Source organism: Scyliorhinus torazame, chromosome 6, assembly GCF_047496885.1.
Source record: "Scyliorhinus torazame isolate Kashiwa2021f chromosome 6, sScyTor2.1, whole genome shotgun sequence".
NCBI classification, from domain to species: domain Eukaryota; kingdom Metazoa; phylum Chordata; class Chondrichthyes; order Carcharhiniformes; family Scyliorhinidae; genus Scyliorhinus; species Scyliorhinus torazame.
The window spans coordinates 134913056-134939007 of record NC_092712.1 but is presented as its reverse complement, the minus strand read 5'-3'; the positions used below and the strand labels follow the sequence as shown (position 1 = coordinate 134939007).

The 25952-nt window shown below is 49.3% G+C and overlaps 1 protein-coding gene across 1 annotated transcript in view; it reads right to left on the bottom strand.

Annotated features, from left to right (window-relative positions):
• The window catches only part of cntnap2a (contactin associated protein 2a), a 2812093-nt gene that overhangs the window by 7336 nt on the left and 2778805 nt on the right, over window positions 1-25952 (bottom strand). The window contains exon 23 of the mRNA XM_072508818.1: window positions 8784-8858. Within this exon, the coding sequence (XP_072364919.1) occupies window positions 8784-8858 (75 nt within the window). The remainder of the gene's footprint in view (window positions 1-8783; window positions 8859-25952) is intronic.

Genomic DNA, 25952 nt, shown 5'->3' with positions numbered 1-25952 from the left:
GGCCAATATACCGCCTCCCGGGCCCTTCGTCTGCATTTTTCGACGCCCAAGTGGCCTTCGTGTAGTTGATGAAGAATCATCTGGCGCACGCTGTGCGGAATAACGATCCTGTGTGATTTCATAAGGACCCCGTCTATGTTGGTGAGATCATCTCGCACATTATAAAACTGGGGGCACTGTCCTTTTAGCCACCCTTCCGTCATGTGGCGCATCACTCGCTGCAGAAGGGGGTCAGTCGCCGTCTCTGCGCGTATGTGGGCCAGACTAGGATCATCAGCTGGCAGATTTGCTGCTGTCAGAGTTACGTGTGCCTCAATTTGACGCACGAACCCCTCCGCATCTGGTGGTGTGCTCACTGCTCGGGAAAGAGTGTCCGCCACGATGAGCTCCTTCCCCGGAGTGTAGATCAGTTCAAAATCGTACCTCCTGAGTTTAAGTAAGATGCGCTGGAGGCGAGGAGTCATGTCGTTCAGGTCTTTGTTAATGATGTTGACCAGGGGGCGGTGGTCAGTTTCGACCGTAAATCGTGGCAGGCCATACACATAGTCGTGGAACTTGTCCAGTCCAGTTAACAAGCCCAGGCATTCTTTTTCGATTTGCGCGTAGCGCTGTTCGGTAGGGGTCATGGCTCGTGAGGCATATGCAACCGGGGCCCATGACGACGTGCTGTCTTTTTGCAGGAGTACCGCTCCAATACCAGATTGCCTGGCGTCTGTTGAGATCTTTGTAGGGCGAGTCGTGTCAAAGAAGGCCAGCACTGGTGCCGTGACCAGTTTGTGCTTGAGCTCCTCCCATTCCCGCTGATGCGATTGGTGCCAGTTGAATTCTGTCGATTTTTTTACGAGATGGCGCATATTTGTTGTATGAGAAGCCAGGTTGGGAATGAACTTCCCAAGGAAGTTGACCATGCCCAGGAATCTTAAGACAGCCTTCTTGTCAGCCGGTCGTGGCATGGCTGTGATGGCGCTAACCTTGTCTGCATCGGGACGGACCCCTGACCTTGAGATGTGGTCCCCGAGGAATTTCAGCTCCGTCTGGCCGAAGGCACACTTCGCACGGTTGAGACGCAGGCCATTTTGTCGTATGCGGGTAAAGACACGTCGTAGACGATGCATGTGTTCCTGCGGAGTGGTGGACCAAATGATGATATCGTCCACATATACACGTACCCCTTCGATGCCTTCCATCATCTGCTCCATAATGCGGTGGAAAACTTCAGATGCCGAAATGATGCCGAATGGCATCCGGTTGTAGCAGAATCTGCCAAAAGGGGTGTTGAATGTGCATAGTCTTCGGCTGGCCGGGTCCAGTTGGATCTGCCAGAATCCTTTGGACGCATCTAATTTAGTGAATATTTTGGCTCGCGCCATCTCGCTGGTGAGGTCTTCTCGTTTCGGGATGGGATAGTGTTCCCGCATGATGTTGGTATTCAGATCTTTAGGATCTATACATATACGGAGCTCGCCAGAGGGCTTCTTTACACAGACCATGGAGCTGACCCATGGCGTGGGCTCCGTGACCCTGGATAGGACCCCTTGGTCCTGAAGAATCTGCAGTTGTGCCTTGAGGCGGTCTTTGAGTGGCGCAGGAACCCTGCGAGGTGCGTGAACGACAGGGATGGCGTCCGGTCTGAGTCGAATCTTGTACGTGTATGGCAATGTCCCCATGCCTTCAAAAACCTCCTGGTTGTGAGCAAGGAGGGAATGGAGATTTGCGTGGAACTCAGCATCCGGGAAGTCAGATATCTCATCTGGAGAGAGAGACATAATGCGCTGTACCAGGTGAAGGACCTTACACGCCTGTGCGCCCAGTAACGAGTCCTTTGATGAGCCGACAACTTCGAAGGGGAGTGTGGCCGTGTACATCTTGTGAGTCACCTGTAGCTGGCAAGATCCTATGGACGGGATGACGTTCCCGTTATAGTCAACCATCTTGAGCCGGGATGGCGTGATGGGTGGTTTGACCTTCATGGCCTGGACTGCAGAGTAAGCAATCAGGTTGGCGGATGCGCCGGTGTCCAGACGGAAGGCGACGCGCGATCAGTTGACCGTCAGGGTGGCACACCACTCATCGGCTGGATTGATGGCATTGACCTTGTTGACATCAATGACGGAAACTCGGAAGGCATCCTGGTCATCTGCATCGCTTAACTGGAAGTCTTGATGCGTGGGCTGGACGGTCCTGACTCGTCTGCGAGGTTGTCGAGGATGCGCCGGATCCATGGGTTGAGCCGAACGACAGTGGGCTGCGTAGTGGCCCATCGTGCCACATCTGTGGCACTGTCGGTTTTTTGCAGGACATTGCCCTTTTAAATGTAGAGCTCCACAATTGCCGCACGTCATGACGTCACGGCGTTCGTTGCGCCACTGCGCATGCGCAGTGCGATCTTGCGGTGGGCGTGCCTGCGCAGTGCGTCCCTTGTTGTGGCCGTTATTTTTGGCGCGCACCTGCGCGGGAGACCGCGAAAAGCGCGGGAAGCGGCCGCTGTCGTCCGGGCCGTGGGTCGGGAAGTAACCGACGGCCTGGATGCGTTCGACGTCGTGGGCGGCCTGGCTTGCCGATTCGACGGCTGGGGACCCCCTCCGTGCCAACTCGGACGCCTGAAATCGGGCAAAACGGCAGGTAGCATTTTCGTGGAGGACACAGGCTTCCACAGCAGACGCTAAGGTGAGGCTTTTCATTTTAAGAAGCTGCTGGCGTAGGCCACTAGAGGCAACGCCAAAAACAATCTGGTCCCTGATCATGGACTCTGTGATGGTGCCGTAACCGCAGGACTGCGCTAGAATCCGGAGGTGCGTCAAAAAGGGTTGAAAAAGCTCCTCCTTACCTTGCAGGCGTTGCTGAAAGAGGTATCTTTCAAAGCTTTCATTTACTTCAACTTGAAAGTGCTGGTCCAGTTTGAGGATGACCGTGTCATATTTGGCTTGGTTTTCGCCTTCTTCGAACACCAGTGAGTTGAAGACGTCGGTGGCGTGCGGACCTGCGTAGAAGAGGAGCATTGCAATCTTCGTGTCATCCGAGACATTCTGTTTTTCGGTGGCACGGATGTACAGGTCAAATCGCTGCCTGTAGAGCTTCCAATTGGTGCCTAGGTTCCCCGCGACTTGCATCGGCTGCGGTCCGTCGGTGTGGTCCATGTCCAGAATGGCAGGTTAGTAGGCAGGTATCGATCCACTCCTGTACCATGTGGTGTTGGGTGCTCTGACACACAGATGAGCCAACACGGTTGCATATGGTACAACGCTACTTTATTTAAACTTACTATTTACAGTTTGGTCTTTGCACTCTGCACGTCGGGGTTCCCTGCTTGTGATGTTTTAACAGCTCTTTCTTGTTCCCTTCTCCCAAGACCTACTGACCACCAGGTGTCGTGCTCGTGCTTTTTATGTGGTTGGTGTTCTTGTCTGTGATTGGTTGTGGTGTTGTGTACTCTGATTTGCCTGTTAGTGTGTCCATCATGATGTGTGTGTTTGAATATCATGACAAGTTTCACACAGGCTCTGAGTCGAGAGTTGCAGACCTTTAGGGCTGCTTAGCTCTGGCCATGGATAGAATTCTAGTAGATGTTTGACATAATTAATTTGGCTGTATCCCTACTTTCCATAAGGCCTATGTAGTGACTTACACCAATCCTTATGCAATTGGGACACAGCTGAGTGACCTCGTTTTGCTGCCTCCTGGTGGGATGGGTTCCTCTAGAGTCCGGACAGTATATCAGAAGCTGACTCTTTGTTGCTAGATTTTCTGGAAGAGGATGAGGAAGGTAACTGGTCTGCTTTGTCTGTTCTACTCTTGATATAACTTGTCTCCTTATGGCAGATACAGCAATATCATCAACAAGGTACAGATCATTTACTTTAGTGGGTTTCAGCCAGGGGCAGGATTCAACTTCTTGGCTTGGAGAGAATCTTCCCAGACTGGGCCGGCACATTCAGCTGCTGAATGGTACAGGTTGAGAGCAGTTGTTGGTAATGTTTGTGGGTCGGTTCCCCATTTGGAATTGGCCAGCTTTTCTAAGATCTAATTTTGGCTGCAACAAAGAGGCTGGCTCTGTTGTCAGACTGCTTGTCTGACACCATTTTAGATGAACAAAACTTTCCTCCAACTAAATGTAACACAAGATTTAAGCACATGGAATGTACAAAATTCCAGTACAGTGATCTTTTATTCCACTGTACGAAGTCTTACAACACCAGGTTAAAGTCCAACAGGTTTGTTTCGATGTCACTAGCTTTCGGAGCGCTGCTCCTTCCTCAGGTGAATGAAGAGGTATGTTCCAGAAACACATATATAGACAGATTCAAAGATGCCAAACCACTGGTTTATTCCACTGGCATCAAACCGATAAATGCATTTGTGAAAAACCTTATCTTAAAGAAATATTTTTTTTTTTTTTTTACAGTGGATGACTGTGGCCTGAGGTTCCCATCTATCACCCACTTCCACCTCGAAATTTTCCCATCTCTGCTCCTGGTTCAGCTCATATGTTGCTGAATGTCTCATTTGTGCCTTTGTTTTTTAAAATAAAAAAAACATTTAAAGTATCCAATCCTTTTCCTAATTTAAGGGCAATTTTAGCATGGCCAATCCACCTATACTGCACATCTTTGGGTTGTGGGGGTGAGACACACGCAGACATGGGAGAATGTGCAAACTCCACACGGACAGTGACCCAGGGCCGGGATCGAACCCGGGTCCTCGGTGTCGTGAGGCAGCAGTGGTAACCACTGCACCACCATTTTTAAAGATTCATTTTTAATTTTTACAGTACCCATTATTTTTTTCCAATTGAGGAGGAATTTAGTGTGGCCAATGCACCTACTCCTACACATCTTTGGGTTGTGGGGGTGAGACCTGCGCAGACACGGGGCAAATGAGCAAACTCCACATGGACAGCGACCCGGGGCTGGGTTCGAACCCGGGTCCTCGGCACCGTGAGGCAGCAGTGCTAACCACTGTGCTCTCATCCGTGCCTTTGTAACCTCTGAACTCAACTCTTCCAATATACTAATAAAAACAAATTACTGCTAATGTGGAAGCTCTGAAATAAAGAGAGAAAATGCTGGACAAATCAGCAGGTCTGAATGCATCTGTAGAGAGAGAAACAGAGTTAATGATTTCAATCCAATATGATTCTTCTCTGGAACGAATGAGGGGTGGAAATTTTGAAAAATTTCATTTACAGGATGTGGGCATTGCTGGGTAGGCCAGCATTTATTGCCCATCCCAATTGTTCTTTAGAAGGTGGTGAGATGCCATCTTGTACTGCTGCAGTTTGTGTGGCGTAGGTACACCCACAGTGCTCTTAGGGAGGGACTTTGAGGATTTTGACTGAGTGACAGTGAAGGAACTGGAGATATATTTCCAAGTCAGGGTGGTGAGAGGCTTGAAGGGAAACTTCCAGGTAATGGTGTTCCCATGTATCTGCTGCCGTTGTCTTTCAAGATGGTATCTGTTGTGGGTTTGGAAGGTGCTGCCTAAGGTGCACTAATGATGTTGTGCAGTGCACCCTGTAGGTGGTACCCACTGCTGCAACTGCTTGTTGGTGGTGGAAGGAGTGAATGTTCATGGAAGGGATGCCAAATAGGATGAGTTTAATGCAGTTGAAAAAGGGGAGAGGGTCAGATGTGGCAAAAGGTGTGAGTGATAGGTTTAAGGGTTGGGGGGGGGGGGATTAAATGACAAAGATGTCATAGAACAGAAGGCAAAAAGAGTGGTAATGGTAATAGTAAAGGAGCAAAGCATTGATCCAGAATAGGTGTTAATTGTTGGAATAAAGTCAGTGCTGTTTGGAAGTGAAACAGGAGAACAAGATATAGACTGACACTAGGGAAAATGTACACAAACTGTTGGTCTGAAGTTGTTGAACTCAATGTTGAGTCCAGAAGGTTGTAGAGTGTCTAACTGGAAAATGAGCTGCTGTTCCTCAAGCTTGCATTGGGTTACACTGGATCAACACAGCAGGTCAAGTCAAAATGTCAATATAAGAGAATGGTGGTGAATTAAAATGGCAAGCTATGGAAGGTCAGGGTCATGTTTGCAGACTGAATGGAGATGTTCTGCAAAGCAGTCACCCAGTCTGCGTTTGGTCTTCCCAATGTACAGGAAACAGTATTGTGAGCGGCAAATACAATATACTAAATTGAAAGAAGTACAAGTTGTTTCACCTGGAAGTATTTTGGGGCCTTGGAAAGTGAGGAGGCAAAGGGGCAGGTGTTACACCACCTGTGATTTCATGGGAAGGAGTTGAGGTGTTGGGGTGACAGAGGATATCACGGAAGGAATAGTCTGTTTGAAATGCTGATAAGCGACAGGCATAGGCGTGGCTCTGGGCACTTGTCTGGGCCCCAGTTATGCCTGTCTTTTTTGGGGGTTAGTGTAACATCTCGTGTTCCAATTCTACTCATGTCACCTCCAAGTACATTGATGACTGTATTGGTGCCGGAGAGCAGGAACAATTAATCAATTTTGCTTCCAATTTCTACCCTTTTCTCACCTCCACTTGGTCCACCTCTGACAATTCCGTTCTTTTCCTTGGCTTCTCTAAATCCATTTTGGGGAATAGTTTATCTATTTATATTCAGTACAAGCTCACTGACTCACAGCTTTCCCGACTACACCTTCTCATGTTTTGCTTCCTGTAAATATTCCATTCCATTCTCCCAGTTCCCCTGTCACCGGTGTATCTGTTCTGATGATGCTAAGTTCCACAACAGCGTTTCCAACATGTCTTCCTTTCCCCTCAACTGAGGATTCCCCCCCCCCCCCCCACCCCAACACATTGTTCAGGGCCCTCAACTGTGTCTAACCCATTTTCTGAATTTTGCCATCACAAATCTATCCTATTCCTGATTTTCCATTCCCTCCCTGCCTTTTCAGAACAATAATACTGTTCCCCTGGTCGTCACTTTCCAACCCACCAGCCATCGTATTCAAAGGATTATCCTCCACCATTTCTGCCAACTACAACATGATGTTACCACCAGACCCACCTTCCATCTCTTCCCCTTTCAGCATTCCGAAGGGGCCATTCCCTCTGTGACACCATGGCCCACTCCTCTTTCACCCCCACCCTCCATTCATCATACTCTTTCCATGGCACCTTCCTGTGCAATCACAAGAGTAACACCTGCTCTTTTATCTCTTCCCTCTTCACTGTCTGAGGTCCCAAACACTCTTTCCAGTAGTGAAGCAACAAATTACTTGTACTTTTTTCAATTTCGTACATTGTACTCGTTGCTCACAATACTGTCCCCTTGACATTGGGGAGCCCAAATGCAAACTGGGTGGCAGCTTTACAGGATACCACCATTCAGTCCACAACCATGACCGTGACCTCCCATCTCACTTCACCACCTTGCTCTCATGCTGCCATTTCGGTCCTCATTCCTGCTGAAAGGTTCCAGAGAAGCCTAAAGCAAACTTGAGGAGCAGCACTTTCTATCTTCCGATGAGGTGCTCTAAAGCCTCCTGGACACAACAGCCTTCTGGAATTCAACAACACCTGACCAGGAATTCTGACCTCTCTTTTTAACTTTTTCCCCTATCGGAGTGATCTGCCTGGACCGTATGCAGAACAATACTATTCACTCAACCTCGGTACACGCGACAATAAATAAATCTAAATCAATTGCCAGTCTGTATCTTGTTCTCATGTTTATTCTGCTATTAACACCGACTCTGGACTAATACACGGTTCGTTAACTACCATTACCACTCTCTTTGCCTTTTGCTCTATGACATCTTTGTCATTAAATCCACCCCCCCTCCCACACCTTCTATCCTATTCCTGATTTTCCATTCCCTCCCTGCCTTTTCAACAGCATAAAACCCATCACATTTCTATCTCTCATCAGTTTGAAGAAGAATCATACTGGACTGAAATGTTAGCTCTATTTCGCCTTCCTCAGTTGCTGTTGGACCTGCTGAGTTTTCCCAGTACGTTCTGTTTTTATTCCAAGCTCTCTTAGCCGTCTGCGACCTTGCATCCACTGTAGACTTGAGCTCATCCAAAACTCTGCTGCAGGTATCCTAATACACACCAAGTGCCATTCATCCATCATTCTGTGTTGATGTAAACTGGCTCCCATTGTGACAATCTCATTTTTAAGGGTCCTGGTTCTGCTTGAGCTGCTATAAATAATAATCTTTACTGTCACAAGTAGGCGTACATACTGCAATGACGTTACTGTGAACAGTAGCCACATTCCGGCACCTGTTTGGGTACACAGAGGGAGAATTCAGAATGTCCAAATTATTTAATTTTTATGCTTTTTTTATGCTGTGGAGCACCTGGAGGAAACCCACACAGACACGGGGAGAATGTGCAGACTCCACACAGACAGTGACCTAAGCTGGGATTCTTGGTGCTGTGAAGCCATAGTGCTAACCTCTATGCCACCGTCCTGCTCATGTTGTTTTGAGTATTAAAAGTCTCACATTAAACTGAACTTTATGATTCAATTTTAAAACCATTTCAATGAGTTCACAATATCTGATAAATAACTATCAAGTGGTAAGGAAGGTCCTTTCCTCTTTTCCAATTGAATGTCGGTGTACCAATTATTGAACATTGCTCATCTTGATGAAATTGAGAACAATGTTTGGATCCAAGTAAAGCAAATCCTCAGATGACCATGAATGACCCAGCTTCTTCTTATTAACTGTTATCTAACACAGAATTCTTTTGCATGTTACTCAATCTAACCCTTGGGGGGAAGCCCCTAATTCCAGCAATTTGTTTCATGCTTAGCGATTTTCTAAGTTCATACTCTGACACTTACCACCAATGATTGCCGAGTTTCGATTCACTCCATCTGTAATGGTGCTCTCCTCATTGTATGGAAACTCTGCACTGGCTGAAAATGAAAAGAAACTCAATGTCAGAAACCGGAGATCTATTAAATTGGACTTCTGTAAAGAAAATGTGAGGAAGAATTAATAGGAAATGGTTCAACTTTCTGGAGTTGAAGAGCTTGTCGGAATCTTCTGAATTTTAGAAACAAGAAGTTATTTAAACCGTAGCCACTGGCAGCATCTTTTCCTCCAGACCATTCTGTGACAATGTAGTTTATTTTAATTAATGCATCTCAGTGCCAGTTATCACAGAATTGATACTGGCAGGAAGAGTCCATTTGGCCCATCATGTGTGCACCAGCTCTCCAAATGAGCATCATGGCGTAGTGCCATTCCCTTGCCTTTTCTCTGTACCCCTGAATATAATGCCCTCTTCAATGCGTCGATTGAACCAGCCTCCACCACAATTCCAGGTAGTGCATTCCAGACCCAAACGACTTGTGTGAAAAAGGTTTTCTCACATCTACATAAAGAAACTACCAAGATCGTATTGGTGCCAAGCAATATTTTTAGCAATTGGTACTGACTGTGAGCAAATTCTTCCGGGATTGCTCAGCGTTTCTGTAGGCACCATCAAAAACCTAGAGTTCCTCAATACAACATACACCCTTTAACATTATAAACATATTTTAACACTTTTCTTTTAAAGCATGCTAATATGTTGAACAGTATTTGATATCACGCTCGTCTCTGACTCAAAGGTTTGTTGGTTCAAGACTTTGCTCGACTTTTTAAAAATTGTTCGTTGGAAGTGAGCGTTGCTGGCCAGGCAAATTGCCCAATCCTAATTGCCCTCAGGAAGGTGGTGCTGAGTTGCCTTCTTTAGCTGATGCCAACATATGTTGTAGGAACACCCACAGTGCTATTGGGAAGGGAGTTCCAGGATACTGACTTTGCATTAGTGAAGGAACAGTGATATATTCCAGTCAGGGTGGTGTGTAATCTGAAGAAGAACTTGCAGGTAACGGGGTCCCCATGTATCTGCTGCCCTTATTCTTCCAGATGGTAGAGGTTACAGATTTGGAAGACGCTGTTGAAAAAGATCCCTGGGAAGTTACTGCAGTGCATCTTGTAGATGGCATGCATTGTTACCACTGTGAGTCGGTGGTGGAGGAAGTGAAAGTTGTGGATGGGGTGCCAATCAAGTGGGCTGCTTTGTCTTGGATGGTGTTGAGCTTGAGTGCTGTTGAAGCTGCACTCATCCTGGCAAGTGATGGGTATTCCATCACACTCCTGGCTTGTCCCTTGGTAATAGTGGACAGGTTTTGGGGAGTCCGGAGGTGAGTACATTGCACAGAATTCCCTGCCTCTGACCTAGGCAGTTTTCCACATCACCGGGGAAATGCCAGTGTTTTAACTGTACGGGAACAGCTTGGCGAGAGGTGCAGCTATGTATGGAGCACAAGTCTACAGTATATTGCCGGAATGCTGTCAGGTCCCATGACCGTTGGGAGTATCCAGTGTCTTTAGCCGTTTCTTTATATCCCACAGAGTGAATTGAATTGGCTGAAGACTGCCATCTGTATTGCTGGGTACCTTGGGAGGAGGCCGAGATGGATCATCCAGCTGGCACTTTTGGCAGAAGATGGTTTCAAATGTGAAAGCAGCACTGTGTGGTGGTCACTCCTACCAATACTGTTATGGACAGATGTATTTCCAATTGGTAGATTGGTGAAGACGAGGTCAAGTAGCTTTTTCTCCCTTGTTCATTTCTTCACCACATGCCACAGACCCAGTCAAGCAGCTACGTCCTTTAGGGCTTGGCCAGCTTGGTCAGTAGTGGTGCTGAGCCACATTTAATGGATTTTTGGGGGGCTAATAATCTAGGCTGACTCTTTAGTTCACTCTTTCCATGTGATGCCTAAAAAAGACTATGCACACTGGTTAAAGTAGTACTATTGTGATATACTGATATATAATATCACAGAAAGGAAATAGGACAAATACCTTTGTGTTTCTATGATTTCCACAGATCATCCATCATAGTTTCAGTGTAAACAGCAGGATTTCAATAATACTTCCGTATTCTTAACTTGTGTTGAAGTAGCCTCTTGTGTTGACTGACTGAAGCATGTTTACTTAAGAAATCAACAATTTTTCAAAGTATAGTTCCCTGATTTCATAAGTTCATAAGATAGAAGAGCAGAATTAGGCCATTTGGCTAATCGAGTCTGCTCCACCATTAAATCATGGCTGATTTGTTCCTCATCTGTTACTTACAATGCTAAGACCAAGAGCTGGATTGCAAAATCAACCAGAGCATCTCCTCCCTAGAACACATGAACTGGGAGCAGGGGTAGGCTATTTAAGCTTCCCAAGCCTAAACACCTTCAATATGATCATGGCTGATCTCATCATGGTCTCAACTCCATTGTCCTGTCCGTTCTCCATAACCCTTCAACCCAATTAAAAATTTGTCTAACTCCTCCTTAAATTTGCTCATAGTCCCTGCATCCACCGTACTCTGGGGTAGCGAATTGCACAGATTTGTAACCCTTTAGAAGTAGTTTCTCCTCAAATCTGTTTTAAATTTGCTCCCTCACATATTAAGATTATGACCTCTAGTTTTAGTGCTCCACAAGAGGAAGCATCTGCTCCACGTCTACTTTATCCATACCGTTTAGCATCTTGCATACCTCAATTTGATCTCCCCTCATCCTTCTAAACTCTCTTAGAGAATAAGGCCTAAACTGTTCAATCTCTCCTCATATAACAAACCCCTCATCTCTGGAATCAATCTTGTGAACTTCCTCTGAATTGTCTCCAATGCCACTACATCTTTCCTCAAATAAACTGATTTGAAGTCAATCAATTTAAATCTTTTCCACACTGAGAACAAATGAAGCATGTCAAAGAAAACTATTCCAAGATGAGAAGCCTACATACTCTCAAACGTATCACTGAGCCAAAGATTTGGTAAAACTGTGTTGCCAGACAATGGTACAGTGCCATCTGGAACAACACAGCTTAGGCATAGTAACATATTTTCCCTGATGAATAAAGATAATACTGTCTGCACACACTGAGGAGTTTGATGGCACAATGGGATAGTATACTATCTTTGCAACTTTGGGAACTAAATTCATTGCCATCTTAGATTGATACGATAAGAGGCTTTCTGTGCAGAAATAGTGCAAAACCAAATTAGATGGCGATCTGTAGATAGTTGGCTCTGCAGGAAAACAAGAGGGTGACCAATTGTTGTGTGTATGGGCCTTTCAGTCAGCATCAGCTCAATAGGGTGGGCGGCCGCCTCTTGACATTCACATTGGGATGCACTGTGGGGGAAATAAAACTTTACACTGTATGTAGCCATGCGATACTTGACCTGGTGTGGACACTCTTGATGTGTTTAAATGGAAAACATTTTCCCCAAATGGATAAGGCTGTGACAATCATAGTGACATGAAATGTTTTGAATCATTCAATCATCAAATCAAGCAGATACGGCAGAGAAAGTACACAATTTATTTGCTTCTGTGTTTGGCAGGGAGACAGATCAGGTGAACATGACAAGACAAGATGAAATTAAAAATTATATCACCACATTTAAAATTAGAGGAGAAATATTAAATAAACTAATCAAACTTGGAAGATAAAGCCCCTGCCTGGTTTGGAAGAATAGTGTCCATACATTTTAAAAGAATCAAGAGAGGAAACATTAGAGACATTACCACACATAGTTAATAATGAGAAAAGGTGCCATTCCAGAAGAACTGGCAATATAGTTAGCGTTATATCTAACATCACATGCAACCTCATCTAGAAGGGGCAATCGAACATGCTCAGAGAATAGTCGGCTTAATATTAGTGGTAAGAAAAATGTAGAATTCCAACTAAAGGAAAAAATAGAAAAAACATCTAGGCCGGGATTTTGCGCTCACGTTCGCTGCAGGCCATTGACGTAATGAGGTTTCATTTAAATGCATTAATATATAATTACAGGGTGCCCCCACTGTATTGTAACCCCCCCTCCCCCACCCTCGCCACGTCAGTGAAGTTTACAATAGACCTGGAACAAAGTGAACCAGGCAAAGAGACCATGCTGGGGACATTCAGGTATGTACAACCCCAGGGCAGAGAGGGACGTGGCACTAGGAAGGGGATGGGATGGACTGGGGTGTTCCCAGGTGGTTCCCTGTGCCCATGGAAGGTGGTTTCCCAGTGTATGCGGCGAGGTGGGCGGGATTCACTTTTTAGTGGGTGTATCTCTGTGAACCCTATGTTGCTGGATTTTTTCAGGCCCCGCCAGCATGATGGTGTTGGACACACCTCCAGGATTTTTTCCTTCGAAGTGCTGGACAATATGGCGAAAATGCTGGTTTTGCAGTCGGTGAGCAGTGCACCACTTTTCTTACCTGAGCCAGCACTGAAGAAAAAAAAGGAAAATTCCACCCATAGAAACCAAAACTGTGATAATGAATAACAAACATGGATTTCAAAAGAGCAGGTTTTGCGGACTTCCGGGTGCGGCGATGACCAGCTAAGTCGCACGTTTCGGCAGCTCCCGGTGGAAAGAACTTTTGGGCTCTTAATAAGAGCCCCAACGGCAATTTTAACGGCTAAATGCACTGTGCGGTAAACCAGAAGGGAATCCCCCCTGGATACGGATGGAAAAAGGAGAGGAAAGTGGCCGGATTGCGGTGGATCCTTTAGAGCAGCGGCAAGGAAGGCAAGCAAAAACCAAGATGGCGTCGGAAGGTGGCAGTTTAATATGGGGCCCTGAACAACACGAGTTTTTGAAACGCTGCGTGGAAGAGTTTAAAAAGGAGATGAAGAAGGAGCTGTTGGCCCCGATATTACAGGCGATTGAAGGGCTAAAAGATGAGCAAAAGACCCAGGAGCGGGAGCTTCGGGTCGTGAAGGCAAAGGCTGCCGAGAACGAGGACGATATACAGGGCCTGGTGGTGAAGACGGAGATGCACGAGGCACACCATAAACGATGTGTGGAAAGGCTGGAGGTGCTGGAGAATAATGCGAGGAGGAAAAATTTAAGGATTCTTGGTCTTCCTGAAGGTGCAGAAGGGGCGGACGTCTGGGCATATGTGAGCACGATGCTGCACTCGTTAATGGGAGCGGAGGCCCCGACGGGTCCGTTGGAGGTGGAGGGAGCATACCGAGTGATGGCGCGAGGACCGAGAGCAGGAGAAATTCCCAGAGCCATAGTGGTGAGATTCCTCCGTTTTAAGGACAGAGAGATGGTCCTCAGATGGGCAAAGAAAACTCGGAGCAGTAGGTGGGAGAACGCGGTGATCCGCGTATATCAAGACTGGAGTGCGGAGGTGGCGAGAAGGAGGGCGAGCTTTAATCGGGCCAAGGCGGTGCTTCATAAAAAGAAGATTAAATTTGGAATGCTGCAGCCGGCAAGACTGTGGGTCACATATCAAGGGAAGCACCACTACTTTGAAACGGCGGATGAGGCGTGGACATTTATTGTTGAAGAGAAATTGGAATAAGCGGGTTATTAAAAAAGAACGTTTGAGACAAAGTGGTGGGGCGAATATGGGGGGCGAAGAGGGGGGAAAAAAGGGGGGAGAGATGATTTTTATGTTGTTAATCCTGCGACCCGGTAACTTTTCTCTCTTCCACAGGTTGTGGGGGAGGGAGGAAGGGAGGTGGAGGAGCTGGGGGCGTTGGCCATTGGGGGCGGGGCCAAAAGGGAAGTGCGGGCTTTGTTCCCGCGCTATGATAATTATGGCGGGAATAGGGAAGCAGGAAGGAGGGGGCGTCGCACGGTGCGAGCCGAGGTCACGGGGGGAAGCCGAGGTCGGCCAGAGTTTGCTGACTTCTGGGAGCAACATGGGGGGTGTAACTACGCTAGTGGGGGATCTAGCGGGGGGGGGGGGGGGTGGGTGGGAGGGGGGATTTACTGGGTTGTGTGGTAGTATGTATTAGGGGTCATGTGGAACTGGAAGCCCTAATGTCATTGGCTGACAGATCCCGGGTCCTGGTTGGCCGTTGACCTCTAGCTCCGCCCTGAAGGCGGAGTATAAGAAGCCGGAGTCCTCCCCCGCAGGCCATTCTACTATCGAGCTGCGGGGGAACAGACACGCTTAATAAAGCCTCATCGACTTCACTCTATTCGTCTCACGGAGTCTTTGTGCGCTACAATTTATTAAGCGTGCCTAAAAAGGACTATGGAGCTCAGGATCATCCCGGAATGCCTGAGGATCAGCCCCCACGCAGTGAACGCGGCAGCAGCCTTCAAGCACTGGCAGACTTATTTCGAGGCCTACCTCAGAACGGCCACCGGCCGGGTCACAGAAGACCAAAAACTACAGGTCCTGCACTCGAGGGTAAGCACGGAGATTTTCTCCCTCATCGAAGACGCGGAGGATTTCCAGACGGCGTTCGCAGCACTGAAAAGTCTCTATGTCCGCCCAGTTAACCAAATCTACGCTCGCTACCAACTCGCGACGAGACGGCAAGGTCCCGGAGAATCGATGGACGAATTCTACGCCGCGCTGCTGATTTTGGGACGAGCCTGCAGCTGCCCTTGGTGAACGCAAATGAACACACGGACATGTTAATGCGCGATGCTTTTGTGGCAGGTATGAATTCCTCCCAAATCCGTCAAAGACTTCTAGAAAGAGAGTCGCTAGGACTCTCAGAGGCCCGGGCCCTAGCAGCCTCCCTAGACGTGGCCGCACGTAATACCCGCGCCTACGGCCCCGACCGCGCGGCAGCCCATTGGGCTCTGTACGTACCCGTCGCGACAAACCCACCCCTCCCCCCGGACACCCCACAGGCTTGCGCGGTCCAAACGCCAAGTCGCACCGGGGGCGCCCGCTGCTATTTCTGCGGCCAGGCGAAACACCCCCAGCAGCGCTGCCCGGCCCGCGCAGCAATCTGCAAGAGCTGCGGGAAAAAGGGCCATTTCGCGGTTGTGTGCCGGTCCCGCGAGGTCGCCGCTGTCCCGGGAGAACAGGGAGCCCTGCAAGCCGTTTACGCTCCCCAACCCCCCCAGCGCCCCATGTACGACCCGCAGGCGCAGCTGCTCTGGGTCCCGACCACCGCGGTCCCGGGAGAACAGGGAGCCCTGCACGCCGCTTACGCTCCCCAACCCCCCCCCCCCCCCCGCGCCCCATGTATGACCCGCCGGCGCTACCACTTTGGGTCCCGAACACCGCTCTCCCCGGAGAAGAGGGAGTTCTGCGCGTCTCTAACGTCGCCCAAACCCCCCCCCCCCCCCGCGCCCCACGTCTGACCCGCCGGCGCTACCAACTTGGGTCCCGACCACCGCTGTCCCCAGAGATGAGGGAGCCCCGCGCGGTCCTAACGCTCCCCAACCCCCCCAGCGCCCCATGTGCGACCCGCAGACGCCGCCATTTTGGGTCCCGGCCACCACGAGGGGAGGAAGGGCGCCGCCATCTTGGACCACCCCAGACCTGTATGACGCGTGGGGGCGGCCATTTTGTCCACCCCCGCCACCATCTTGTGACCCCCCAGCCATGTGCGATGTATGGGGGCAGCCATTTTGTTCATCCCCGACGCCATCTTGGACGGCAACAACGGACCCCACTCCACTACTACAACCACGTCTCGCTTCAATTACGCTCGATCAAGCTCGGCCCCGGACACTCCAGACGACGACGACAACGGTGCTAATAAACGGCCACGAGACACCATGCCGAGTCGACTCCGGGAGCACGGAGAGCTTTATCCACCCCGACACGGTAAGACGCTGTTCCCTGACCACCTATCCCAGCGCACAAAAGATTTCCCTAGCTGCAGGATCCCACTCCGTACAGATCCAAGGTTTCTGCATAGTTACCCTAACGGTGCAGGGGAGGGAGTTCAAAAACTACAAACTACACGTCCTTCCCCAACTCTGCGCCCCCACTTTACTGGGATTAGATTTCCAGTGCAATCTACAGAGCCTTACGTTCAAATTCGGCGGCCCAATACCCCCACTCACTATCTGCGGCCTCGCAACCCTCAAGGTGCAACCCCCGTCCTTGTTTGCGAACCTCACCCCGGATTGCAAACCCGTCGCCACTAGGAGCAGACGGTACAGCGCCCAGGACCGGACCTTCATTCGGTCCGAAGTCCAGCGGCTACTGAAGGAAGGCATAATCCAGGCCAGCAATAGTCCCTGGAGAGCACAGGTGGTAGTAGTGAAGACAGGGGAGAAACAAAGGATGGTCATAGACTATAGCCAGACCATCAACAGGTACACACAACTAGACGCGTACCCTCTCCCCCGCATATCCGACATGGTCAATCGGATTGCCCAATATAAAGTCTTCTCCACCGTGGACCTCAAGTCCGCCTACCATCAGCTCCCCATCCGCCCAAGTGACCGCAAGTACACAGCCTTCGAGGCAGACGGGCGATTATACCATTTCCTAAGGGTCCCATTTGGCGTCACAAACAGGGTCTCGGTCTTCCAACGGGAGATGGACCGAATGGTTGATCAACATGGGTTGCGGGCCACGTTCCCGTATCTCGACAATGTAACCATCTGCGGCCACGACCAGCAGGACCACGACGCCAACCTCCAAAAATTCCTCCAGACCGCCAAAGCCTTGAACCTCACGTACAACGAGGACAAGTGCGTTTTTAGCACCAACCGGCTAGCCATTCTGGGCTACGTTGTGCGCAATGGGATAATAGGCCCCGACCCCGAACGTATGCGCGCCCTCATGGAATTTCCCCTCCCGCACTGCTCAAAAGCCCTGAAACGCTGCCTGGGGTTTTTTTCATACTACGCCCAGTGGGTCCCCCAGTACGCAGACAAGGCCCGCCCCCTAATACAGACCACGACCTTCCCTCTGTCGACAGAGGCATGCCAGGCCTTCAGCCGCATCAAAGAGGATATCGCAAAGGCCACAATGCGCGCCATCGACGAGTCCCACCTCTTCCAGGTCGAGAGCGACGCCTCCGACGTAGCCCTAGCGGCCACCCAAACCAAGCGGGCAGACCCGTGGCCTTTTTCTCTCGAACCCTCCACGCTTCAGAAATCCGCCACTCCTCAGTGGAAAAGGAAGCCCAAGCCATAGTGGAAGCTGTGCGACATTGGAGGCATTACCTGGCCGGCAGGAGATTCACTCTCCTCACCGACCAACGGTCGGTAGCCTTCATGTTCGATAATGCACTGCGGGGCAAAATCAAAAACGACAAGATCTTAAGGTGGAGGATCGAGCTCTCCACCTTCAACTACGAGATTTTGTATCGTCTTGGAAAGCTGAACGAGCCGTCCGATGCCCTATCCCGCGGCACATGTGCCAACGCATAAATTAACCGCCTCCAAACCCTCCACGAGGACCTCTGCCACCCGGGGGTCACTCGGTTTTTCCACTTTATCAAGTCCCGCAATCTCCCATACTCTTTAGAGGAGGTCCGTACAGTCACAAGGGACTGCCACATCTGCGCGGAATGCAAACCGCATTTTTTCAGGCCGGATGGTGCGCACCTGATTAAGGCTTCCTGCCCCTTTGAACGCCGTAGTCTCGATTTAAAAGGGCCCCTCCCCTCCACCGACCGCAACACATACTTTCTTAATGTGGTGGACGAATACTCCCGCTTCCCATTCGCCATTCCCTGCTCTGACATGACTGCGGCCACAGTCATTAAAGCTCTGAACACCATCTTCACACTGTTCGGTTGCCCCGCATACGTCCACAGCGACGGGGGTCCTCTTTCATGAGTGACGAGCTGCGCCAGTTCCTGCTCAGCAAGGGCATAGCCTCAAGCAGGACGACCAGCTACAACTCCCGGGGGAACGGGCAAGTAGAGAGGGATAACGGCACGGTCTGGAAGACCGTCCTACTGGCCCTACGGTCCAGGGACCTCCCAGTTTCACGGTGGCAGGAGATCCTCCCGGACGCTCTCCACTCCATCCGGTCGCTATTATGTACGAGCACTAATCAAACGCCTCATGAGCGTCTCCTTGTCTTCCCTAGGAGGTCCTCCTCTGGAACGTCGCTGCCGACCTGGCTGGCCGCCCCAGGACCCATCTTGCTCCGAAAGCATGTGCGGGCACACAAGGCGGACCCGTTGGTCGAAAGGGTTCACCTCCTCCACGCGAACCCGCAGTACGCTTACGTGGAGTACCCCGACGGCCGACAGGACAACCGGTCTCCCTGCGGGATCTGGCGCCCGCCGGCAACACACACACCCCCCCGACACCATTCACCCAACCCCCCCCTTCCTGCCACCGCCGCACCCCGCGACCGCCCCCTTCCCAGGAGGATCGGTTCCCCTCCCCTCAGGCCCGACCAAGAATAAAGCGCAAGCTGAAACCGTAAGGCTCCCGGAGACGACAACACCGGTACAAGCACCACCACCACCACCGGGGCCGAGGCGATTGACACGGACGACCAGACCGCCCGACCGACTCGTGGCGTCGATCTAAATCAATATATGGACTTTTCACAAGAACATTTTGCTTTTCTCCCGATACCTTCTGTAAATAGTTGAAACAGGACAAAATTGTACATACTGTATTGCCATGTGAATGTTTTCCTCCCAGGACCAGCCCTGTAAACCCTTACCACCATGTGAAGCATCACCCCGCCGGGTTCATTTTGACAAGGGGTGAATGTGGTAGTATGTATTAGGGGTCATGTGTGACTGGAAGCCCTAATGTCATTGGCTGACAGATCCCGGGTCCTGGTTGGCCGTTGACCTCTAGCTCCGCCCTGAAGGTGGAGTATAAGAAGCCGGAGTCCTCCCCCGCAGGCCATTCTACTATCGAGCTGCGGGGGAACAGACACGCTTAATAAAGCCTCATTGACTTCACTCTATTCGTCTCACGGAGTCTTTGTGCGCTACAGGTTGCTGCTGCTGGGGAGAAGGGGGAGCTGGTATGTGGTGGGGTGGGCGGGGCGGGTGGGCACCGCCTGGGGGGGACACAGCTGCGTGGGAACCGGGTGAGGAGCTGGATAAAAGGGGATGGCTAATCGACAGGGGGGGGGGTAAAGAGCCCCCCAACCCGGCTGATCACGTGGAATGTGAGAGGGCTGAATGGGCCGATAAAGAGGGCACGGGTACTCGCACACCTTAAGAAACTTAAGGCAGATGTGGTTATGTTACAGGAGACGCATTTGAAACTGATAGACCAGGTTAGACTACGCAAAGGATGAGTGGGGCAGGTGTTTCATTCGGGGCTAGATGCGAAAAACAGGGGGGTGGCTATACTAGTGGGGAAGCGGGTAATGTTTGAGGCAAAGACCATAGTGGCGGATAGTGGGGGCAGATACGTGATGGTGAGTGGCAAATTACAGGGGGAGGCGGTGGTCTTAGTGAACGTATATGCCCCGAACTGGGATGATGCCAACTTTATGAGGCGCATGTTAGGACGTATCCCGGACCTAGAGTTGGGGAAGTTGGTAATGGGTGGAGATTTTAACACGGTGCTGGAACCAGGGCTGGACAGATCGAGATCCAGGACTGGAAGGAGGCCGGCAGCAGCCAAGGTGCTTAAAGGCTTTATGGAGCAGATGGGAGGAGTAGACCCATGGAGATTTAGCAGACCTAGGAGTAAGGAGTTTTCGTTTTTCTCCTATGTCCACAAAGTTTATTCGCGAATAGACTTTTTTGTTTTGGGAAGGGCGGTGATCCCGAAGGTGAGGGGGACGGAGTATACGGCTATAGCTATTTCGGATCACGCTCCACACTGGGTGGACTTGGAGATAGGGGAGGAAAAAGAACGGCGTCCACCCTGGAGAATGGACATGGGACTAATGGCGGATGAGGGGGTGTGTCTAAGGGTGAGGGGGTGTATTGAAAAGTACTTGGAACTCAATGATAATGGGGAGGTCCAGGTGGGAGTGGTCTGGGAGGCGCTGAAGGCAGTGGTTAGAGGGGAGCTGATATCAATCAGGGCACATAAAGGAAAGCAGGAGAGTAGGGAACGGGAGCGGTTGCTGCAAGAACTTCTGAGGGTGGACAGGCAATATGCGGAGGCACCGGAGGAGGGACTGTACAGGGAAAGGCAAAGGCTACACGTAGAATTTGATTTGCTAACAACGGGTACTGCAGAGGCACAGTGGAGGAAGGCACAGGGTGTACAGTACAAATATGGGGAGAAGGCGAGCAGGTTGCTGGCCCACCAATTGAGGAAAAGGGGAGCAGCGAGGGAAATAAGGGGAGTGAGGGATGAGGAGGGAGAGATGGAGCGGGGAGCGGAGAGAGTGAATGGAGTGTTCAAGGCATTCTATGAAAGATTATATGAAGCTCAGCCCCCGGATGGGAAGGAGAGAATGATGTGTTTTCTGGACCAGCTGGAATTTCCTAAGGTGGAGGAGCAGGAGAGGGTGGGACTGGGAGCACAGATCGAAATGGAGGAAGTAGTGAAAGGAATTAGGAGCATGCAGGCGGGGAAGGCCCCGGGACCGGATGGATTCCCAGTTGAATTTTACAGGAAATATGTGGACTTGCTCGCCCCGCTACTGATGAGAACCTTTAATGAGGCGAGGGAAAGGGGACAGCTGCCCCCGACTATGTCAGAGGCAACGATACCGCTTCTCCTAAAGAAGGAAAAAGACCCGCTGCAATGCGGGTCCTATAGGCCTATTTCTCTCCTGAACGTAGACGCTAAGATTCTGGCCAAGGTAATGGCAATGAGGATAGGGGATTGTGTCCCGGGGGTGGTCCATGAGGACCAAACTGGGTTTGTGAAGGGGAGACAGCTGAATACGAATATACGGAGGCTGCTAGGGGTAATGATGATGCCCCCACCAGAGGGGGAAGCGGAGATAGTGGTGGCGATGGATGCCGAGAAAGCATTTGATAGAGTGGAGTGGGATTATTTGTGGGAGGTGTTGAGGAGATTTGGCTTTGGAGATGAGTATATTAGATGGGTACAGCTGCTGTATAGGGCCCCGATGGCGAGCGTGGTCACGAATGGACGGGGGTCTGCGTATTTTCGGCTCCATAGAGGGACGAGGCAGGGGTGTCCTCTGTCCCCATTATTGTTTGCACTGGCGATTGAGCCCCTGGCAATAGCATTGAGGGGTTCCAGGAAGTGGAGGGGAGTACTCAGGGGAGGAGAAGAACACCGGGTATCTCTGTATGCGGACGATTTGTTGTTGTATGTGGCGGACCCGGCGGAGGGGATGCCAGAGATAATGCGGATACTTGGGGAGTTTGGAGAATTTTCAGGATATAAACTGAACATGGGGAAAAGTGAGTTGTTTGTGGTGCATCCAGGGGAGCAGAGCAGAGAAATAGAGGACTTACCACTGAGGAAGGTAACAAGGGATTTTCGCTACTTGGGGATCCAGATAGCCAAGAATTGGGGTACATTGCATAGGTTAAATTTAACGCGGTAAGAGATGGGACATGGTATCCCTGTCACTGGCAGGGAGGGTGCAGGCGGTTAAAATGGTGGTTCTCCCGAGATTCCTCTTTGTGTTTCAGTGCCTCCCGGTGGTGATCACGAAGGCTTTTTTCAAAAGGATTGAGAAGAGTATCATGAGTTTTGTGTGGGCCGGGAAGACCCCGAGAGTGAGGAAGGGATTTTTGCAGCGTAGTAGGGATAGGGGGGGGGCTGGCACTAACGAGCCTAAGTGAGTATTACTGGGCCGCCAATATCTCAATGGTATGTAAGTGGATGGGAGAAGAGGGAGCGGCGTGGAAGAGATTGGAGAGGGCGTCCTGCAGGGGGACTAGCCTACAAGCTATGGTGACGGCGCCGTTGCCGTTCTCACCGAAGAAATACACCACAAGCCCGGTGGTGGTGGCTACTCTGAAAATTTGGGGGCAGTGGAGACGGCATAGGGGAAAGACGGGAGCCTCGGTGTGGTCCCCGATAAGAAATAACCATAGATTTGCTCCGGGGAGAATGGATGGGGGATTTGGAACATGGCAAAGAGCAGGAGTAACACAATTGAGAGATCTGTTTGTAGATGGGACGTTTGCAAGTCTGGGAGCGCTGACCGAAAAATATGGGTTGCCCCAAGGGAATGCATTCCGGTATATGCAACTGAGGGCTTTTGCGAGGCAACAGGTGAGGGAATTCCCGCAGCTCCCGACGCAGGAGGTGCAGGACAGAGTGATCTCAAAGACATGGGTGGGGGACGGTAAGGTATCAGACATATATAGGGAAATGAGGGACGAGGGGGAGATTATGGTAGATGAGCTGAAAGGGAAATGGGAAGAAGAGCTGGGGGAGGAGATTGAGGAGGGGCTGTGGGCTGATGCCCTAAGTAGGGTAAACTCATCGTCCTCGTGTGCCAGGCTAAGCCTGATACAATTTAAGGTGTTACACAGGGCGCATATGACTGGAGCACGGCTCAGTAAATTTTTTGGAGTAGAGGATAGGTGTGCGAGATGCTCGAGAAGCCCAGCGAATCACACCCACATGTTCTGGTCATGTCCGGCACTACAGGGGTTTTGGGTGAGGGTGACAAAGGTGCTTTCGAAGGTGGTGGGGGTCCAGGTCGAACCAAGCTGGGGGTTGGCTATATTCGGGGTTGCAGAAGAGCCGGGAGTGCAGGAGGCGAAAGAGGCTGATGTTTTGGCCTTTGCGTCCCTAGTAGCCCGGCGCAGGATACTGTTGATGTGGAAGGAAGCCAAGCCCCCGGGTGTGGAGACCTGGATAAATGACATGGCAGGGTTTATAAAGCTGGAACGGATTAAGTTCGTCCTAAGGGGATCGGCTCAAGGGTTCACCAGGCGGTGGCAACCGTTCGTCGAATACCTCACAGAAAGATAGAGGGAATGGAAAAGAAGAAGACAGCAGCAGCAACCCGTGGGGGGGGGGGGGGGGGGGGGGGGGGGGAGGAACCAGAAGGACTCTCAGGGATGTTAGTGTATAAGTATAATATGTATAGGTTGTTGTTATAGGTAATTGTATACTGGACTGCTGAATTGTATTTTTGGAGAGTATTTATTTGGGACAAGGCAGTTGCCATTTAGTTTTGTTTTTTAATTTTGATGTTGTTTATATATTATTTATTTCTTGTTTAGAAAACTGGCCATTGTTATTTATATTGTTATATTACTGTGTAAAAGATACACAATGTACTGTTATGGTTGGCCAAAAATTTTGAATAAAATATATTTTTTTAAAAAAGAGCAGGTTTTGCTTGACCAACCTAATATAATTTGAAGAGATAACAGTAAACATAGGTAATGCATCTAAATTTACAAAAGGCTTTTGAAATGAAATAGACAAATGAGTAAGGGATATGCGGAGTCAGGAAACAAGTAGCAGAATGGACTGCTGGCTGGCTGTAAGACAGAAAGCAGAGAGAAAGGGTAAAAAGGTTGTTATTCAGAATGGCAGAAGGTGGTAAGTGGGGTCTCATAAGGATCATTACTGAGACCACTATTGTTCGTAATTTATAGTTATGGTTTGGACCTTGGAATTAAAAGAACAATTTCTAAATTTGCAATGACACCAAGCTTTTTGCTTGGGGTGATGGCATTGTGGGGATGTTGAAAAGTCAATACTGTCAACAATTGTAACAAATTACAATGAGGCAATAAACTTGCAGAATCAGCAAAAAAGTGGCAAATAAATTGCAAACCAACCAAGTGTGAAGTATTATACATGGTAAGAAAAATAAGGTGATCAGATATTATTTAGAAATGAGAATCTAGTGGAGTAAAGAAACAAAAGGATGTGGGAGCACAAATACAAAAATCACTGAAAGATGCAGTCTGATAAGGCCATAAAAAAGTGATTGGGTTTATTTCAAGAGGGATAGAATGAAGAAGTAAAATTATGCTGAAGTTATATGGAACCTTGCTTCAACCACACTTGGGAGTACTGTGTATAGTTCTGATTATGAAAGGATATAGAGGCACTGAAGTGGGTGCAATGATTATTTACAAGAAAGAATCCAGAAATGCGAGGTTATATCTATTAGAAAATGATGAACAGGTTTTGTCTCTTCTGAAAAGGCTGAGGTTATACCTAATGGAGGGCTTTTAAATACTGAAATGGATAGAGACAGAATGTTTCCATTTGTGGGAAAGAGCATAAGTAGAGGCTGTAGTGATATCATGATTGTTTTGTAATTCACCGATTGACCACTCGGAATTTCACTGGTATATAAGTGGATGTTAGTCAGGTGATCCCTCAGACTGGCTGGAGGAAGCTGGAAAGAGGTTGCTTGTGCTTCATCTTACTGTTATTCATCTGTTGTTTTGTATATAGTTTACCCACAGTTAATGTTAAGGAATCGTTTGTAGCTTTAGCTACAAGTGTTTTTGTAATATAAATCAGGCCATCTGACAAGAACATTACACAGGCTATCAATATAAGGTAGAAACCAAGAAGGCGGCACAGTGGCATAGTGGTTAGCACTGCTGCCTCAGTGCCAGGGAACCGGATTCGATTCCGATCTTAGGTAACTGTCTGTGTGGATTTTGTGTATTCTCCTCGTGTCTGCATGAGTTTCCTCAGGGTGGTCCGATTTCTTCTACAGTCCAAAGATGTGCAGGTTAGGTGGATTGGCCATGCTAAATTGCCCCTTAGGGTGGAATTGCAGGAATAGGGTAGAGGATTGGGCCTAGGTAGGTAGTCTTTCAAAAGGGTCAGTGCAGACTCAATAGGCCAAATGGCCTCCTTTCAGAGTGTGTCCAGCAACAAGGGCCTTCTAATGCTTGGAAAAATTGAACAATTTTGAATTTTGCATGATCTACTCAGATCTCCATGAAAATTGCATTTGATGTACTATTATTGGCATAGAACTCTGATTTGCATACTTAGACATGAGCACTGGATGTACACAGTCAGAAGGGCAAATGGCTGTCCAACTCATCACCAGAGTTTATTCTTTATCAGGCTAGAAAGAGACAATTGGCAGCTGGGAACCTGAGTGGGCCACTCAGCCCCTTGAATCTGTTCTGCCATTCAAACTATTCTGCATTCAGATGATATTCCCCCTTTAGGAACAAGAGTAGGCGCAGTTTGCCCAATCTCTCATCATAAGACAGTCCCGCCATCCTCGGAACAAGTCTGGTGAACCTTCATTGCACTCCCTCCATGACAATAATATGCTTTTTGCGGACCAAAACTGCACAGTACTCCAGGTGCGGTCTAACCAAGATCCGATACAATTGAAGGAAGACCTTACTACTTCTGTACCCAAATCTTCTTGTGATAAAGGCTAACATTCTATTAGTCTACCTAATAGCTT